At 48.9% G+C, this 18,306-nt stretch overlaps 3 protein-coding genes across 11 annotated transcripts in view; 2 read left to right on the top strand and 1 right to left on the bottom strand.

Annotated features, from left to right (window-relative positions):
* LOC103393815 (chloride channel protein 1-like) overlaps window positions 1-8,754 on the top strand; it is a 17,273-nt gene extending 8,519 nt beyond the window's left edge. For all 4 annotated transcript variants that reach the window (XM_025064932.1, XM_025064931.1, XM_025064930.1 and 1 more), the window contains 14 exons: window positions 185-269; window positions 362-517; window positions 670-739; window positions 2,469-2,579; window positions 2,994-3,207; window positions 3,280-3,413; window positions 3,496-3,587; window positions 3,674-3,781; window positions 3,983-4,055; window positions 4,140-4,222; window positions 4,299-4,343; window positions 5,334-5,438; window positions 6,350-6,436; window positions 7,535-8,754. In XM_025064932.1, coding sequence (XP_024920700.1) covers window positions 185-269; window positions 362-517; window positions 670-739; window positions 2,469-2,579; window positions 2,994-3,207; window positions 3,280-3,413; window positions 3,496-3,587; window positions 3,674-3,781; window positions 3,983-4,055; window positions 4,140-4,222; window positions 4,299-4,343; window positions 5,334-5,438; window positions 6,350-6,436; window positions 7,535-8,023 — 1,852 coding nt within the window. In that variant the 3' untranslated portion in view covers window positions 8,024-8,754. The remainder of the gene's footprint in view (window positions 1-184; window positions 270-361; window positions 518-669; window positions 740-2,468; window positions 2,580-2,993; window positions 3,208-3,279; window positions 3,414-3,495; window positions 3,588-3,673; window positions 3,782-3,982; window positions 4,056-4,139; window positions 4,223-4,298; window positions 4,344-5,333; window positions 5,439-6,349; window positions 6,437-7,534) is intronic.
* A 112-nt stretch (window positions 8,755-8,866) lies between these two features.
* On the bottom strand, window positions 8,867-16,829 carry fam131ba (family with sequence similarity 131 member Ba). 2 transcript variants are annotated; one of them, XM_017041110.2, is made up of 10 exons: window positions 15,862-16,829; window positions 13,837-13,874; window positions 13,478-13,583; window positions 12,302-12,520; window positions 11,943-12,083; window positions 11,643-11,798; window positions 11,382-11,560; window positions 11,019-11,153; window positions 10,339-10,464; window positions 8,867-9,680 (listed from the first exon to the last, which is right to left on the bottom strand). In XM_017041110.2, the coding sequence occupies exons 1-10, from the start codon at window positions 15,887-15,889 to the stop codon at window positions 9,471-9,473; spliced, it is 1,338 nt and encodes a 445-aa protein (XP_016896599.1). In that variant the 5' UTR covers window positions 15,890-16,829; the 3' UTR covers window positions 8,867-9,470. The 2 variants fall into 2 exon arrangements, with proteins under 2 accessions (XP_016896599.1, XP_016896600.1); XM_017041111.2 differs by having other exon boundaries at window positions 13,487-13,583.
* A 321-nt stretch (window positions 16,830-17,150) lies between these two features.
* The window catches only part of LOC103393781 (germ cell-specific gene 1-like protein), a 13,672-nt gene continuing 12,516 nt past the window's right edge, over window positions 17,151-18,306 (top strand). For all 5 annotated transcript variants that reach the window (XR_003052576.1, XR_003052574.1, XR_003052573.1 and 2 more), the window contains exons 1-2: window positions 17,151-17,250; window positions 17,856-18,004. The gene's annotated coding sequence lies outside the window, so the exon portion shown is untranslated. The remainder of the gene's footprint in view (window positions 17,251-17,855; window positions 18,005-18,306) is intronic.

The following is an 18,306-nucleotide window of genomic DNA, read 5'->3' as shown; positions in this document are numbered from 1 at the left end:
GGGTGATAACAGTGGGGAGTGATAACAGTGGAGGGGTGATAACAGTGGAGGGAGTGTTTTATGATCAATCAGTTCTGTCCAAGTGATTTGATTGGACGGTTGAGAAGACAGCTGAAAGCACTGAATTAAGAGTGTGTGTGTGTGTGTGTGTGTGTGTGTGTGTGTGTGTGTGATCCCCCTGCAGTCGTCTCCTGTTTCCTGCTGCGGTGACCCTGGTCATCGCCTCCTTGACCTTTCCTCCAGGGTTTGGACAGTTCATGGCAGGAGAGGTCAGAGTTCACGCCTCCTCTCCACACACACACACACACAGCTTCGCTCCTCCTCCTCCTCCTCCTCCTCTTCACTCCTGTCTCCTCCTCAGCTCATGCCCAGAGAGTGCATCAACTCCTTGTTTGACAACTTCACCTGGACCAAGATCTCAGCTTCTTCTCCACCTGTGGGTCTGGGTCGCTCCTCAGCCTGGCTCCACCCTGACACCAGCGTCTTCATCATCCTGCTGCTCTTCTTCATCATGAAGGTCTGTGATGACCTCACCCCCAGAGTGTGTGTGTGTGTGTTGATATTGGGTCTCCAGGTCTCCAAGTTGACCTCACCTTCTCTTCTTCTCCTTCTCCTTCTTCTTCTTCTTCTTCTTCTTCTTCTTCTCCTCCTTCTCCTCTTCTCCTGTAGTTCTGGATGTCAGCCGTAGCCACCACCATGCCTGTTCCCTCTGGAGCCTTCATGCCTGTCTTCATCCTCGGTCAGTGTCTCCAGTGTAGTGTGTTACTCAACCAGTGGGGCAGAGTCTCCACCAGGTTCATGATGAGAAGAGTGATCAGTGAAGCGCGTCCCAGACTCAGTCCCAGACTCAGTCCCAGACTCAGTCCTAGACTCAGCCCCAGACCCAGACTCAGTCCTAGACTCAGCCCCAGACCCAGACTCAGTCCTAGACTCAGCCCCAGACCCAGACTCAGTCCTAGACTCAGCCCCAGACCCAGACTCAGTCCTAGACTCAGCCCCAGACCCAGACTCAGTCCTAGACTCAGCCCCAGACCCAGACTCAGTCCTAGACTCAGTCCCAGACTCAGTCCTAGACTCAGCCCCAGACCCAGACTCAGTCCTAGACTCAGCCCCAGACCCAGACTCAGTCCTAGACTCAGTCCCAGACATCATTTCAACTGTTTGTTTTATGTTCATTTTTAATTTTCTCAGAATGAAATGTTCATTTAAGAGTCAATGGATGGATGGATGGATGGATGGATGGTGTAGATGGATGGATGGATGGATGGATGGTGTAGATGGATGGATGGATGGATGGCTACTGTGGATGGATGGATGGATGGATGGATAGTGTAGGTGGATGGGTGGATGGATGGATGGATGGATACTGTGGATGGATGGATGGATGGATGGATGGATAGTGTAGATGGATGGATGGATGGATACCGTAGATGGATGGATGGATGGATACTGTGGATGGATGGATGGATGGATGGATGGTGTAGATGGATGGATGGATGGATGGCTACTGTGGATGGATGGATGGATGGATGGATACTGGAGATGGATGGATGGATGGATGGATTCTGTAGATGGATGGATGGATGGATACCGTAGATGGATGGATGGATGGATGGATGGTGTAGATGGATGGATGGATGGATGGATGGATACTGGAGATGGATGGATGGATGGATGGATGCTGTAGATGGATGGATGGATGGATGGATACTGTAGGTGGATGGATGGATGGATACTGTAGATTGATGGATGGATGGATGGATACTGTAGATTGATGGATGGATGGATGGATGGATACTGGAGATGGATGGATGGATGGATGGATACTGTGGATGGATGGATGGATGGATGGATAGTGTAGGTGGATGGGTGGATGGATGGATGGATGGATACTGGAGATGGATGGATGGATGGATGGATACTGTAGATGGATGGATTGATGGATGGATACTGTAGATTGATGGATGGATGGATGGATACTGTAGGTGGATGGATGGATGGATACTGTAGATTGATGGATGGATGGATGGATGGATACTGGAGATGGATGGATGGATGGATGGATTCTGTAGATGGATGGATGGATGGATAGTGTAGATGGATGGATGGATGGATACCGTAGATGGATGGATGGATGGATACTGTAGGTGGATGGATGGATGGATACTGTAGATTGATGGATGGATGGATGGATACTGTAGGTGGATGGATGGATGGATACTGTAGATTGATGGATGGATGGATGGATGGATACTGGAGATGGATGGATGGATGGATGGATTCTGTAGATGGATGGATGGATGGATACCGTAGATGGATGGATGGATGGATGGATACTGTAGATGGAGATTGTGATTATTACTCTCTTATCCACCAGTCGTTTCTTCTGTTAGACTTTCATTTTCTCCTGGTACTGTTTTTTTTAGACCTAGATTTATTTTTCTGTCATTTCTGCTCTCCCCCTGCAGGGGCAGCGTTTGGGCGTCTGGTGGGTGAGATCATGGCCACGCTGTTCCCTCACGGCATTGTGTTTGATGGTATCTTGTACCGCATCATTCCTGGAGGCTACGCTGTCATTGGTTCGTTCACAACTGAATGGTTCATCCAATCAGTTTGAGTCAGGCTGAACAAATACACTGTGTCAGAAACAGCTGTTACCTCCCCCATACCTTCCTCATGGTCTCCTCCTCTGGGCTCCCCTTCACTCCTTTCCTCATCCCCTCTTTCTACCCCCTACCTTTACTTTCATCCTTCTTTCTCCACTCCCCATTTTCTTTCCCTCTCTCTTCAGTAATTCTTAGAAAAGGTAGAAGAACTTTCAGCTCGACTAGTCTTTGGTCTGAACTAAAATCTCTGATTTTCTCCACTGACTTTGGTCTGAACTAAAATCTCTGATTTTCTGCATGGGCTTTGGTCTGAACTAAAATCACTGATTTTCTCTATGAGGTTGGTTTGGTGCTGAGTAGAGACCACTTTCCTGTTGTCCTGGTCAGGAGCGGCAGCATTGACTGGTGCAGTGACTCACACAGTCTCCACGGCAGTGATCTGCTTTGAGCTGACTGGTCAGATCTCCCACATCCTGCCTATGATGGTGGCCGTCATCCTGGCCAACATGGTGGCTCAGGGTCTTCAGCCGTCCCTCTATGACTCCATCATCCAGGTCAAGAAGCTTCCGTACCTGCCGGAGCTGGGCTTCGGACACATGAGGTAGAAGCTGAACATTGACCGCAGGTTGTTGACGGACTCTGTGATCACCTGTGTCGTCCGTCCGTCCCACAGCCAGTACAACATCTTTGTTGGTGACATCATGGTGAGGAAGGTGAGCTTTATATCGTCTCAGTCCACCTACGGAGAAGTCAAGCTGCTGTTGGACTCTTCCTCACTCAAGACCATCCCCGTGGTGGACTCCAGAGGTGGAGGACAACAGATGATTGACATTTGTTCACAGTCACATGATTTCAGTCTTCTGACTAGAAATGGTCTCCTCTCCTCCAGAGTCTATGATCCTGCTGGGCAGCGTCGACAGGGTGGAGCTGCTGGCTCTCTGTGATTGGTGGTTGTCCCCAGAGCGGAGGCTCCTCATGCAGGTGGGGGCCTCAGGACGGCTGCAGTCTGTAATACGCTCATCTCGTCAGTCGTCTGTAAATAATGATTGAATGACATGTGGATCCAGGAGCAGAACCAGAACCAGAACCAGAACCACAGCAGAGGAGGATTTGCCTTCGTGGATGAGGGAGAGGTGGAGGGGGAGGAGGAGGAGGAAGAGGAGGAAACGGTGAAGGTGACTCATATTTCTTCAACAAGAAATGTTGTTATATTGTTTTATAATATAATGTTTTATTATATGAGACCAGCAGGGGGCGAAGTCATGACACTGTGGTGCTGTTTATCATCATCAACTTTTGTCTTGATTTCCATGTTGATCCCTTGGGGGGTGGGGGGTTTGGACTTGCGGGGGGATGGGGGGGCTGTTCTGATTCAGGAGGAGAGGAATGGACCTCTGCATGTCCCTAAAGCCCAGGAGACATTGTCCATGTCCACACGTCCCCATCCTGGTGAGCTGTGGCCATTACAGGTTTGATCTGGTTTTCCTTTTTTCTCCTGTTTTCTCTGACCTTTGACCTGACTCTGTTTGACAGATAAAAGTCCACTGCAGTCTGTGAGAAGGACAATCAGGAACCTGTTGACTTCAGTCCACAGACCACCGGACGGACACACACAGGTCTGAGGGGCGGGCTTTGATTAATCAGAACCATCAGAACCTTTCATAGTGGTTCATTTGTCTCCTCCTCTTCCAGGAGCAGGTTCCTCCTCCTCTGTTAGACACCATGACTCCAGAAGAGGTAGGCTAAAGATGAGGTGATGGAGGTGTGTGTGTGTGTGTCTCATCACTAACGCCGTTTCATGTGGTTCAGCACTGTCTCTCAGCCCGTCCACCAGAGGGCTGTGTTGGACCAGACCATCGTCTTTACCGCTAATGAATGATGAAGCATAGTAAAGAAAGAAAGAGGGAGGGGAGGGGGCGGAGCTGGAGGGTTGGGGGGGGTGACTGTTCTCCTCTGTTTCAATGCCGACTGTTGTTAAAAATGTCTTGCTTCACTCTGAATAGTCAGCTGACAGCACTGACCTCTGGACGTTGGACCTTCACCCCTCAGAATCTTAGACAGGACCCTGTTAGCACTGCAGACTGAGTCAGTCACTGCAGACTGAGGCAGTCACTGCAGACTGAAGCAGTCACTGCAGACTGAAGCAGTCAGTCCCTGCAGACTGAAGCAGTCAGTCACTGCAGCCTGAGTCAGTCACTGCAGACTGAAGCAGACACTGCAGACTGAAGCAGTCACTGCAGACTGAAGCAGTCACTGCAGACTGAAGCAGTCACTGCAGACTGAAGCAGTCAGTCAATGCAGACTGAAGCAGTCAGTCACTGCAGACTGAAGCAGACACTGCAGACTGAAGCAGTCACTGCAGACTGAAGCAGTCACTGCAGACTGAAGCAGTCAGTCAATGCAGACTGAAGCAGTCAGTCACTGCAGACTGAGTCAGTCACTGCAGACTGAAGCAGTCACTGCAGACTGAAGCAGTCACTGCAGACTGAGTCAGTCACTGCAGACTGAGGCAGTCACTGCAGACTGAAGCAGTCATTCACTGCAGACTGAAGCAGTCACTGCAGACTGAAGCAGTCACTGCAGACTGAAGCAGTCATTCACTGCAGACTGAAGCAGTCAGTCACTGCAGCCTGAGTCAGTCACTGCAGACTGAAGCAGTCAGTCACTGCAGACTGAAGTCATTCTTCTAGTTTTCATGTTTCTCCTTCTCCCCCTGGTTCTCCATAGATCAAAGCCTGGGAAGAGGTAGAGACGGACAAAGCCATGGAGATCGATGAGATACGCATTGACCCTTCACCTTTCCAGCTGGTGGAGAGAACGTCTTTACACAAGGTACGTGAACCAGGGGTCAGGGGTCATGTACTAAGAATTGCGTTGATTTCATCGTGAAAAAGGGCGTACGTCAAAATCCAGAAACGTTCGTACGTTACCACAGCACGCCCCCACCTGCACCGTGGATCACATGACCTGGAGGTGACATCATCAGGAGGAAGTGAAATAACTGATTCTACTGGAGCTGATCCTGGTCAGAGAGTGTGTTTCTGGTCACATGACCACAGGTATAAATATGTGTGTGTGAGAGGCCGTTGGTCAGAGCAGCGCAGGGGTGAAGGTGGAGGTCAGGTGAGCCACGTGTTGAGCAATGTTAATGAGCACTGATGGAGTGGACCAGGCTCTAACTCCACCTCCATGTTGGCTCTTCAACGTCATTGGATGGGACTTTGTTCTACATCCAGAACATCCGGATGATTCCGTCCCACACGACCTGAGCTCACCTGATACCAGGCACCTCGGCGAGGGCGGCACCCGTGGCATCTCGCCGGCTGCAGCTCTGGGCGCGGGTCCAGTCTCTGATGACATTATTAGCAGTTTCCCAGCATCACCACTAAGTGTCGCCAAAGGCTGACGCACATTTCTACGATCATTTCAGTTTTGATACGTCTGAACGTGAGCGTGGAAATACACAACCATATTTGTGCGTACGCAGGTTTAGGACTAGGGTGAGTCACAGTGTCTCCCCCTGCAGGTGAAGTGAGAGTTAAACACACTTTCCTGTCGATGTTGCTGATCCAGGATCTGGCCGTTCTTATTCTTCTCTTCTCCTCAGTCCTGGTCCGGTTCTACTGGTTTTACTGGAAATGTGATGGAGTAGAGGGTTAGAATTGATTGTCAACAGACACTTTCTGTCTGTGGTTCCAGGCTGTGCTCACTGAACACCTGTTCTTGTCCTTGTGTCTCCACAGACCCACACTCTCTTCTCACTGCTGGGACTCAGTCATGCATACGTGACCAGTATTGGAAAACTGGTGGGTGTGGTGGCGCTGAAGGAGGTAAGAGGAGAGACTTCTGCGCCTCCCTGAAAACACCTCCTCAGTGTCAGTACTCTACCCTACACTCGGACCCTACACTCGGACCCTACACTCAGACCCTACACTCGGACCCTACAGTCAGACCCTCCAGTCAGACCCTACACTCAGACCCTACACTCAGACCCTACACTCGGACCCTACACTCAGACCCTACACTCGGACCCTACAGTCGGACCCTACAGTCGGACCCTACAGTCGGACCCTACAGTCGGACCCTACACTCAGACCCTACAGTCGGACACTACACTCGGACCCTACACTCGGACCCTACACTCAGACCCTACAGTCGGACACTACACTCGGACCCTACACTCGGACCCTACACTCGGACCCTACACTCAGACCCTACACTCAGACCCTCCACTGGGCCCCTACAGTCAGACCCTACACTCGGACCCTACACTCAGACCCTACAGTCAGACCCTACACTCAGACCCTACACTCGGACCCTACAGTCGGACCCTACAGTCGGACCCTACACTCGGACCCTACACTCGGACCCTACAGTCGGACCCTACACTCAGACCCTACAGTCGGACACTACACTCGGACCCTACACTCGGACCCTACACTCAGACCCTACAGTCGGACACTACACTCGGACCCTACACTCGGACCCTACACTCAGACCCTACAGTCAGACCCTACACTCAGACCCTACACTCAGAACCTACACTCGGACCCTACAGTCGGACCCTACACTCGGACCCTACACTCGGACCCTACACTCGGACCCTACAGTCAGACCCTCCAGTCAGACCCTACACTCAGACCCTACACTTGGACCCTACAGTCAGACCCTACACTCGGACCCTACAGTCAGAACCTACACTCAGACCCTACACTCGGACCCTACACTCGGACCCTACAGTCAGAACCTACACTCAGACCCTACACTCAGACCCTACACTCGGACCCTACACTCGGACCCTACACTCAGACCCTACACTCGGACCCTACAGTCGGACTCAGATACATTAGGACAGCGTGACCGTCCCTGAACCATGGACCATGATTCAAACCATGAACCCACTTCTATTTGTTCTTCTTCTCTTCTAGCTCCAGAAAGCGATTGAAGGCTCCACACGCTCGGGCGTCCGGCTACGCCCCCCTCTGGCCAGTTTCCGTGACAGCAGCAAACACAAGTCTGTTTCCAAACCTCCTTCTTCTCCCACCGCTCCTCCCTCTCCTGCGTCAGCTTCTGCTGTTCTTCAGCCTCTTCCTCCCACATTTCCCCCCTCCTCTTCACCTCCTCAACACCCTCCTGATGAGAATGAGACGGAGGTGTGGATGGAGGAGGTGGCCACTGAGGTGGAGCAGAGGAGCAACAGTGACAGTGTTTGCAGTGACTCAAACTGTGGAAGCTGCAGTTGTAACAGTAACTTCACCCTCCCTCCTTCCTCCACACCTCCTCCAGTGCCCTCTTCCTGCACTCCTCCTCCTTCTCCTTCTTGCTCCTCTATTCCTCTGTCCACCCTCAGACTTGTTCAGGGACTCCTGCAGGAGGAGGAGGAGGAGGAGGACAGTGAGGATGAGCCCATGGTTTAGTTTACTATCAATGGTTTGGTCTCCGTTGTTCTTGTTCTAGAAGGTTCTTGTGGTTCGTGTCTCTTTGGACTCCTTCACCTCCTCCTGCTATCAGACATCTTCACCTCCTCCTCCTCCTTCACCTCCTCCTCCATGCAGATGTTCTTAAACGTCTCACTGTGGAGACGGATGGTAGCAGCAGTTAACTAAGTTAGCTTCAGCCTAACTAACCCAGCGGTGCTGCAGTCTGCCCAAGTTCTCACCATCTTCTCCAGAACCATGTTGGTGACTCAGGACCTTCTTCACCTTCTCTCCCCTGACGCTCCTTCATCTGCTCCTCCATCTGCTCCTCTGGACTCAGGTTCTCAGGTCTTTCCAGAAGTCTTTAAAGCAACAGAAGTCTTTTTGTTCTGCTTGAGTTCAGTCAACTGTGAGTTTCTTCTGTTTCTGCTCGTTTCTGTTCCTCAGACCAGTCTCTACAAACTGTGACGAATGAAGCCAAATAAAAATGAAAAGATCCTCACTTTGGTTTTTAATTCTAACCCAGGGAAGAATCCTTATGAGACAGAAGCGTTGATAGAGGCAGGAGCAGGAGGAGAGCAGGAGGAGAGCTGTGTTCAAGTAGCTCCCACGGAGCTCCTGGAGCTGACCATGACCTTCATGTCGGTGCTCCTCTGTAGGTTGTAGTCTGTCAAACAGTAATGAGGAGCTTGATCCTTGGACAGTGAATGCCTCACTGGATTGACTTGGCTTGAACATTTAGATTTTCATTAGGATTCTCTGAGTTACTGTCAACAACAAGAAGACGTGTGTGTGTGTATATTTAACCCAGTGAACACACACACACACACACACACACTTCACTGACTCTCATTTTTATCCTTTATTTAAAAATGTTGGATATATTTTATTACTGTGTTTATGTTGTTACACTGTGACAGTCAATGACTCTGAGTCTGGGCCACACACCTGACCCATTCACCTGCTGCCCAGGTGGGCTGTCACTCACGTTCACTAACAACACACACACACACACATCTGTCACACTCCAAGACATTTATAGAAACTGTCATCATTTCTGTTGTCACGTGAACTGTTGTGAAGTGATCGAGGTTTTCAGTTAGTGGTTGATCAGCTGCTTCAGTTCCCACACCAAACCTCATAGAGAAAATCAGAGATTTTAGTTCAGACCACATTCTTTAGGTTAGCTCAATTAAACACTGTGAAAACCCAGAACTATCACATCTTTTTCTTCTCCTCCTCGTCCTACCTCTGTGTTGGACATTTCCACCAGTTTGTCCTCAGCCACAGTTTTGGTCCATCTGTATGAATCCTCTGTCTCCTCCTGAACAGAGTCTTTTCTGCTTCCTGTTCTTCAAAGTGGGTAAATATTTGGGACAGTCTGAGATAAAAGCTGAAGTGATTATTGAAGTATTTATTTCCTGTTTTTGTTCATGATCTCAGAAGTTCAGTTAGCGGCAAAAACAACAGCGGCCGAGCCGTCGTCAGTGTCTTTGTCCGCTGACCTGGTGACGCCGGTTGACAGTGTGACGTCCAACGCGGTGGGTTGAATGATGTGTGACGTCAGTCTGTTGAAGGACGAGGACGAGTCTTCTCTGAGTGGAGAAGGAGTCACAGGGCAGGACTCAGGTTCTAGGGTTAGGGTCACCTCCTCCATCTGTGTGGAGCAGGACCAAGAACTAGAGGGTAGACAGTCAGCCAGTCAGACAGACAGACAGAGAGACAGACAGACAGAGAGACAGTCAGACAGTCAGACAGTCAGTCAGAAAGACAGACAGACAGACAGTCCGACAGACCGACAGACAGACAGACAGACCGACAGACAGACAGACAGACGGTCAGACAGACAGACAGACAGAAAGACAGTCAGACAGACAGACGGACAGACAGTCAGACAGTCAGACAGTCAGGCAGTCAGACAGACAGACAGTCAGTCAGTCAGACAGACAGTCAGACAGTCAGACAGGCAGACAGTCAGACAGACAGTCAGACAGACAGACAGTCAGTCAGTCAGACAGACAGACAGTCAGTCAGTCAGACAGACAGTCAGACAGTCAGGCAGTCAGACAGACAGACAGGCAGTCAGACAGAAAGACAGACAGACAGACAGAGAGACAGACAGACAGAGAGACAGACAGACAGTCAGACAGACAGTCAGACAGGCAGACAGTCAGGCAGCCAGACAGACCGACAGACAGACAGACAGACAGTTGTGGTCTGATCACAGAACAGTTTGACAAACACCTAGAGACCAGTGAGTGAAGACCAGTGCAGCTGGTACTTCAGTCCCTCAGACCTAAGTCAACAGGACTCACCTTCGTCAGCTTCTCCTCCCCCTCCACCTCCTTTTCACGCTGCTCAGGAAAACCTTCAGACTCCGGTTCTGGTTCCTCTCCCACCGTCTCCACCATCTGTCCACTCAGCTGTCCCAGGACCTCCACCTGCCACCACCCAGAGTCTGTTAGCACTCAGCGGGAACACACCAGGTCTGTTTGAACAGGGTCCGGGTCACGGCCCAGAACCAGGCAGAACCCGAGCTCTGCTCAGCTGATGTCACGATGCGGAGAAACCAAACGGTAGACGCTGATGTCAAACCCAACCTGCTGATGTCACAGCATGCTGCTCCAGAAACCAGTCAGGTGACCACAGGTTGAGCATCAGATCCTCCTCAGACCTTCATGCAGGTGTTAACATGCAGACTTCCAGCCTGTCTCCTACCTTACTGACTCCCCCGGCTTCTTTTTCCCATCATTCACTGCACTACAGAAGTGTCAGCTAAGTATCTCTGACGACATAATCAAAGCCAGATCCAGAACAGACAGAAAAGACACAGACATGAGAGTGTCAAGACAGAAATGTCCCCACAACTGTCCAAGATGGAGGACTATCTTTAACTGTGGTGCATGACAGGGGGCGGGGCAGGGGTGAGGTCACAGCTGTGTTAGGCTCAGACATCGGACACTCTTCACTACTACAGCACTGACTGGGTCTGTACCTGATGGGCCTCCACCTGTGCAGCTCCCCACAGATCAGCCAGGCGGGGGTGGGTGGGGGGTCCTAGGCTGTGGATGGTGCTGTTGGGGGTGGCCTGTAGGGAGTGGGAGGGGCTGTGGAGCCTGTGGTCCAGAGACTGAGGGAGAAAGAACCAGAACCGGGGTCAAGAAAATAAGAAGATGGAGAAGGCAGAGGTCACGACCTTTGTTAGTTGAAGGTGGTGTCACACTTCCTGTGACATCAGAGCGTCAGAGCGGTAGAGGGGGAGTGAGAGGGGGGGGTGTGTCAGAGGGGTAGAGGGGGGTCAGAGGGAGAAATGATAAAGTGTGACTAGAAACCTCTGGTACAGCTGGTGTCTGCTCACCTGTTGCTGCTGGTACTGCAGGACGTGCTGCTGGTAGTGATGGAGCTGCTGCAGCTGCTGCAGCTGCTGGAGTTGGTTCTGCTGCTGCAGCGCCAGCTGAGCTTGGTGCTGATGGAGGTAACTGCTGACCGTACCCTCCGAACACTCCGCAGGTGTACCACCCACACCGTTACTGCCACCTGCAGGAGGCGTGTCAGAGCGGTCATTCTCACAGGCAGCCTGCGGTATGACGGTCGGAGCGACGCAGCGTTTCTCTCTCACCTGCGGCCATGATGTAGGAGCCCGCGGCCGGAGACGCCACGCCGGATGGCTGGCTGGTGATTGGGTCCCAGGCGTCTGAGGACGACAGGCAGTAAAGACCCTGGGAGACGTAGGTGTGAGGCCAGACGTCTGCAGAAGACTGGTGGAGAATCTGGTCTGGAGGTGGAACAGAGAAGAACAGAGAAGAACTGCTCTGGTTCTCAGCCCACAACCATGACGTGAAACACCTGGTTTGTTAGCTTAGCTTAGCTTAGCTTAGCTTAGCTTAGCTTAGGTCAGGTTAGGTTAATGGGCTGGTACCTCTGCTGGTGATGCTCTCCTGGTTGACCTCACTGAGGTGAGCCATGCTGCCCTGGTTAGACCCCGCCCCCAAACTTTCTCCATCCATTGAATTCCATCCAAACAGAGTGGCCTCAGAGATGGCAAACTGCTGCATGATGCCTGAAGAAAGAGGCGGAGCTAAGGTCAGAGTCAGTCCCTGTTTATGAAAGCTTGTACATGTTTGGGCCATGAACCAAGAGTTTACCAGGTAGACAGCTTTGTATAAATATTATATTTGGTTTGGTGTCGTCTCCAAACCAACTTCAACTGTTCAAACGTGAACTGAACAAAATGACACCCCCCTGCAGTACCTGGGTTCTCCACTTGTTTTTTTTTACCTGCAGCAAAGCGAGCTTCTTTCTCTCCGTCGCTGAGGTCACTGTAGGCGTCGTTCTCCATCCTCCTCTCTTTCTCCCTCTGCAGGTTGGTCCGACAGGCTCCCCCTGGTGGCCCTGCTGATGGTTTACCCCAACTTTGCCACTCAATCATGTGGGCCACACGACCTTGGGCCATAGCTGTGGGTTTGGTCACTTTGTCCTTCATGGAGCGGGTTACGCCTAGGATTTGGAAGAGCCAGAAAGAGGAGGAGCAGGAGGGGGAGGAGGAGCAAACAGACGACACATGCGCACTGTCAAATAGAAGAAGGTAACCACACCTCTGCACTAAGGCCTGTGGGAGGGGCTTCAGAATGATGACAAATGAGTTTGACATCTGAGGGAGTGGCGTGTTGGTCTGGTTCTGTGATTGGTCCTCAGGTAAAGACAAGAACCTGGGTGACTGAGTCAGTGCTGAGTGACCATGTATGGAAGTACGACCATGTATGGCAGTACGACCATATATGGCAGTATGAAGATGGGCAGAGTGTTGGCTTCTCAGTCAAAGGAATAATAATAATGAATAAGAAAAGATTATCTGAAACCAGAAGGGGGGGGGCACCCGTAGAGGTGTCCATGTTGGGTCCAGGCTCCTCCTCCCCCTTGTGTCAGGGTGTGGACTGAGCAGTGACCACTGAAGAAGTCATCATCAGGCACCGATCACTTCTTCAGACGTGAGATCATTTTCCTGGAGATTAAACATTTAGGGTTTTTTCTGCAGCAACATAAATTCAAGGACGACAGATACAAGGAGTTTGAGTTAAGAGTCTGAGTTTATCTTATGTTTGGGAAGAACAATCTGAGGATCAGGAAACAGATAGAGCAACAAATTTGAACTTAGTGCTGGACGCAGCGGTGGCTCAAAAACTGTTTTGTCTCTGTGAACTAAAATCTCTGATTTTCTCCATGGACTTTGGTCTGAACTAAAATCTCTGATTTTCTGATGCTTTAGGTGGAGATCTGAACAGCCTGGAGACAAGGTGAACTCCTGATGACATCATCATGGCGGTCACTGCTCTGCTCTGACACTCACATGTGTCTCAATGACAGATCAACACAAAGTTCTATCCCTTTGTCCTGGAGAGTGGGCGGAGCCTGTGGAGTCAACATGGGGGCAGATTTACCAGCACAGACACACACCTGACACACCTGACAGAGACGACTTAGCCAGAGCACCGATCCCGTAGGTGTTGGTGGACTTCCTCTTTAGACGAGGCAGGATGGACGTGGTGTCCTCCATGGACAGCTGCTCAGACAGGAGACAGAAAGAGGGATGAAGAAAAGGTTGTAGAGCCAGTCTACAGACTACAGTCCATGGTTGAGTCTGGTGTCAAAAACCAGCCAACAGTGGGGGTTGAGGAGCAACAGGAGGTGGGGGTGAGGAACATGCTTTAAACTTCCTGACTTGGTACAAAACCATGAAGGGGTGTGACTGCAGGGGGCAGTGTTGGATGAGGATGAACCCACTTTTTAACTTCTCTCTTCCTGTAGCTGTTTACCTGATCTCCATCTTTTCTGACAGGAACTGCATCCACAGCTGTGAAGAAGAAGAAACACAGACGGAGTCAGCAGACGTCACGTGACCGTGGGTGTGTGTCTCCAACCTGGTGAAATCAACAGCAGCTCCTACACTGACATGAGTCGGTATCACAGTCAGAGGTCACAGTGAGGTCACATTGAAGGTCACCTTCACACTACAGCGATGACATCATCATTCTTCATCTCTCGACTGTGACGTGTGTGGTTTACAGTGCCCTGAAAACATGTATGACCTCCAGGGGTCGCTCTAAATCACTGATTGTGAGGTCACAGAGTTTCCTGACCGACAGAGTCAATGATCTTCCTCAGTCCCTGGAGACGGAGACGTCCAGACTGTAATGTGATGTCATGTGACGTCTCAGCTGAAAAACAAACAGAGCTCAGGTTCAGGTCTAGACTTCAGTCTGTTCTGAACAGACCACATCTTGACACGTTGAGCTATATTTACTGTCAGATTCCCTCTACTCCGTGTCCTCCCGTCCTGCGCCTCCTTTTCATTGAGCTCCTCTTTTACTCTGAACATATTTTTAGCTGCAGCTGCTGGAGTCAGAGCCAAACTCTGGAGAAGAATCAAAACATTTCACACCAGAGTTCAGAGATCTGACTTTCTCTGATAGATTGGTTCAACTGATGCTATCAGTTAGCATGTGGCTAACTTTTCAAGTCTATCTTCTCCTCGTCCTGCTCCTCCTCCTGCTCCTCCTCACCATCAGTCCACTCTCCACTCAATGACAATCAAAGGTCAAGACAAACACACCCTGCCCTCTCCATTTGTTTTCATGAAGCAGCTGATGAATCTTTGATGGAGTGTGTGTGTGTGTGTGTGTGTGTAAATAGTGTGAACTTTTTATTCTTCTTCACTTTTTTAAATCACTTCAACCTCCTCTGTCTGAGATCATTTACTTTTTTTCATGATCATTTCTCATCTTCTTTACACCAACCAAAATTAAAATAAAGTTGAACTACACCTTAACTACACCTTAACTACACCTTAACTACACCTTAATACACCCTGATTAAACCTTCATTAAAACCCAGCCTTAAATAAACCCTAACTTTGTTTGGATTAACAACATTTATAACAGTGTTCTGTAATATTGATCTGACTGTTCTGTCCTACAGTCAGTGGACGGTGTTGTTCGACTGTTCTGTCCTACAGTCAGTGGACGGTGTTGTTCGATTGTTCTGTCCTACAGTCGGCGGACGGTGTTGTTCGACTGTTCTGTCCTACAGTCGGTGGACAGTGTTGTTCGACTGTTCTGTCCTACAGTCGGGGGACAGTGTTGTTCGACTGTTCTGTCCTACAGTCGGTGGACAGTGTTGTTCGACTGTTCTGTCCTACAGTCAGTGGACGGGGTTGTTCGATTGTTCTGTCCTACAGTCGGTGGACAGTGTTGTTCGACTGTTCTGTCCTACAGTCGGTGGACGGTGTTGTTTGATTGTTCTAGTAGTGTTGTCTGCACAATGTGTTGACTGTTTTCAAAACAACTGTCTTTTTAATTATAAAAAAAACTTATTTCAGGTTAATTTAACCTGATGACATCATGACACCTGAGTTTACCTGTGTGTGTGTGTGTGTGTGTGTGTGTGTGTGTGTATTGTCATGTGTCAGCATGACGCACGGGAAAGAGAGGAAAACGGGGGAGGAGGGAGAAGCCACTCAGTTCGACATGACCTTAGAATCAAGTCAAAGCTGAGGTCTCTCTTCCTCTCTCTCTCTCTCTCTGTCCCTCTCCTCTCACACATCAATGCACACACACACACACACACACACACACACTCAGTCCAGTGTCAGATCATCTGATTCTGCTCACATCCTCCTCCTCAGTCTGTGCCGCGTCAACATCTCACGCTGGTATGAGTAAAAGTACCACAGAAACATCATTGTCATCATCGTCATGGTTATCAGCTGTTCTCATACTTCCTCCCTGCTCTAACACACACACACACACACACACACACACACACACACACTGGGTTCTTACTGATGGTCCTGGATCCGATGCAGCCCATTTTTTCTCACAGAGGGTGAAAGTGGTCGAGGAGGAAAACCGGCTCCATCAAATTCACACGTCCATGTGTCCAGAAGCTACAAAATGATTCACGCTTGTCCTCCTCTGGCTGCGTCTCCTCCAGCTCCTGCTCCTGTCTCCTCCTCTGTCCTCCTCCTCCTCTTCTCCGCCTGTCAGACTCAGGGAGGGTCTGTGTGTTTGTCACTGCTTCCTCTGCCGTAAACCGTCGTCACCCTCTCTCCTCCACTCGTTCTTCATGTCTCTCTCTTTCATACACACACGCAAACACTGAACCATGGCCACTGTTTACCCTGGAATAATGAGTAAAATAAGATGAAATCAGATTAAACAAGACGGCTTTATTTAGTTTTCCTTGAGCTCAGTGTGGACCTCAGTGTGGGAGATATTAAGAGAGACCTGTCAGATCAAATCTAAATGTGCTAATGTTTCTCTGTAAACTAAAATCACTGATTTTCTCTATGGACTTTGGTGTAGGAGGCATGGTGATATAAAGCTAGTGAAATGTTCTTTACTGACCACTAGGGGGCACAGACAGCACAAAGGTCGTTTAACGAGTCCACCAATACTGAATGAGAACGTGTCTATACTTCATATATAAAACCACGTCCAAATGTCTTTTTCCTACTTTTCCATGAACAGAAAAGCGTGAGTTCAAATCCCGTGTGTGAGAGGAGGAAAGAAGAGTACGAGGATGAGGAGGTGAATGGAGGTGAAGTTTGACGGACTACATTTATGTTTCTGTCGCGTTACTGCAGTATTTCATGCATATTCATCATTTTTATTTTATAAAAATGAAAATGTCAGTTTTAAACGACCAACTTCCTGTTGATCGTTTAAATCGTGCGTTCTTCTCTTATTTTGTTTGTAGCAGACAACTACAACCACAGCACACCGCCACCATGTGACCTAAATATGAAAATGAAGATCGAACAATAAAAACCATTTCATAATTTCATGGTTTTCTATTTCTCTAACTCTTATTAACAAACAAAAAAACATCACTTTTATCGGTGAGAGTGAAACATTCACATATTGCTTTCATATATTCAAATGTTATATATTTGTAATATTTATAACATGTATCTTATCATTACGTTCCTACAACATAATTTAATCCTTTTGAATTTATAGTCAATTGTTTCTTCAGCACTCGAAATTCCATTGATGTCTTTGTTTAATACACTGATTTATTAGCATTTAATTTTAATAGAGCGAAATGTTACGATAGTCATGCAGCCGTTTTTATATTACAGCTTTGATTGTTGAGCTACTTCCTGTCTACAGCGAAAGCGGAAGTCACTCTTATCGTTTTTCCTCGAAGCCTCAGACGATTCACTGCAGGTAATAAAAGTCCAAGTGTTTTCTTTGAGTCTTTGTTTCTAACACCGGGACACCCAGAAACTCAGGCTCGGTCAAAACGAAGGCAAAACTGCCTGAGTTTGTCCGAATATTTAACAGAAGCTGTCAGACGCTAACGATGCTAACGGTGACGTCAGCTGGGTTGAAGAATTGCTGTCCAAGGTTCTGAAAACGAAGCACTAACGGTCACAGACAGACCGGTCAAAATGGTTCTCTTTTTCACTTTAAGCGGCGTTTAAGACGAAATGTGTTTAAATCTGTAGTAAAAAACCCCCCAGAGAACTCGATGCTGGTCGCTCGTTAGCATGTAGCTTAGCCTCAAATACAGAGGCCTGTAAATAATAACAATCAATAATAATAAAACCACATTACAAGCCAGACTGAAATCTACTACTCTTTCAAATTGTGCTTTAATGTTTCACTTTAATTTTGGCACCTTTTAACTGTAACTTTTAACTGTAAAAATCAGCTACATCTACTGACGTGACAGGTTTGGCCTTTTGTAGATTTTTGTTGATGAGATAGATGAGATAATAAATGAGTAGATCAGCTGCAGCGCTTGACATTTCTGTCTGTTTTGAAAACAGTGGTTCAGGCCTGGTGCTGCAGAGGTTCTGGTTCTTCTGGTTCTTCTGGATCTTTATGGTTTGAACTCTTCATTGAAACCATGACGTCCTCGATGCTTCGCAGGCAGCTGAAGAACCTGGTGCAGAACTACTCAGAGGCTGAGGTCAAGGTGAGAGCCTATTAGCTCAAGTTTTAGTGCAGGTTCGCACACACTTAATGCTAAGTGTCGATTATTGTGTTATATCCTGACATTCATTAGACAGTCTGTAACCAGCCTAACTCATGTAACCAGCCTAACTCATGTAACCAGCCTAACTCATGTAACCAGCCTAACTCATGTAACCAGCCTAACTCATGTAACCAGCCTAACTCATGTAACCAGCCTAACTCATGTAACCAGCCTAACTCATGTAACCAGCCTAACTCATGTAACCAGCCTAACTCATGTAACCAGCCTAACTCATGTAACCA

The sequence above is a fragment of the Cynoglossus semilaevis genome, chromosome 18, assembly GCF_000523025.1.
Source record: "Cynoglossus semilaevis isolate Cse_v1.0 chromosome 18, Cse_v1.0, whole genome shotgun sequence".
In the NCBI taxonomy this organism is placed as follows: domain Eukaryota; kingdom Metazoa; phylum Chordata; class Actinopteri; order Pleuronectiformes; family Cynoglossidae; genus Cynoglossus; species Cynoglossus semilaevis.
This window is presented reverse-complemented; position numbering and strand designations above follow the sequence as displayed.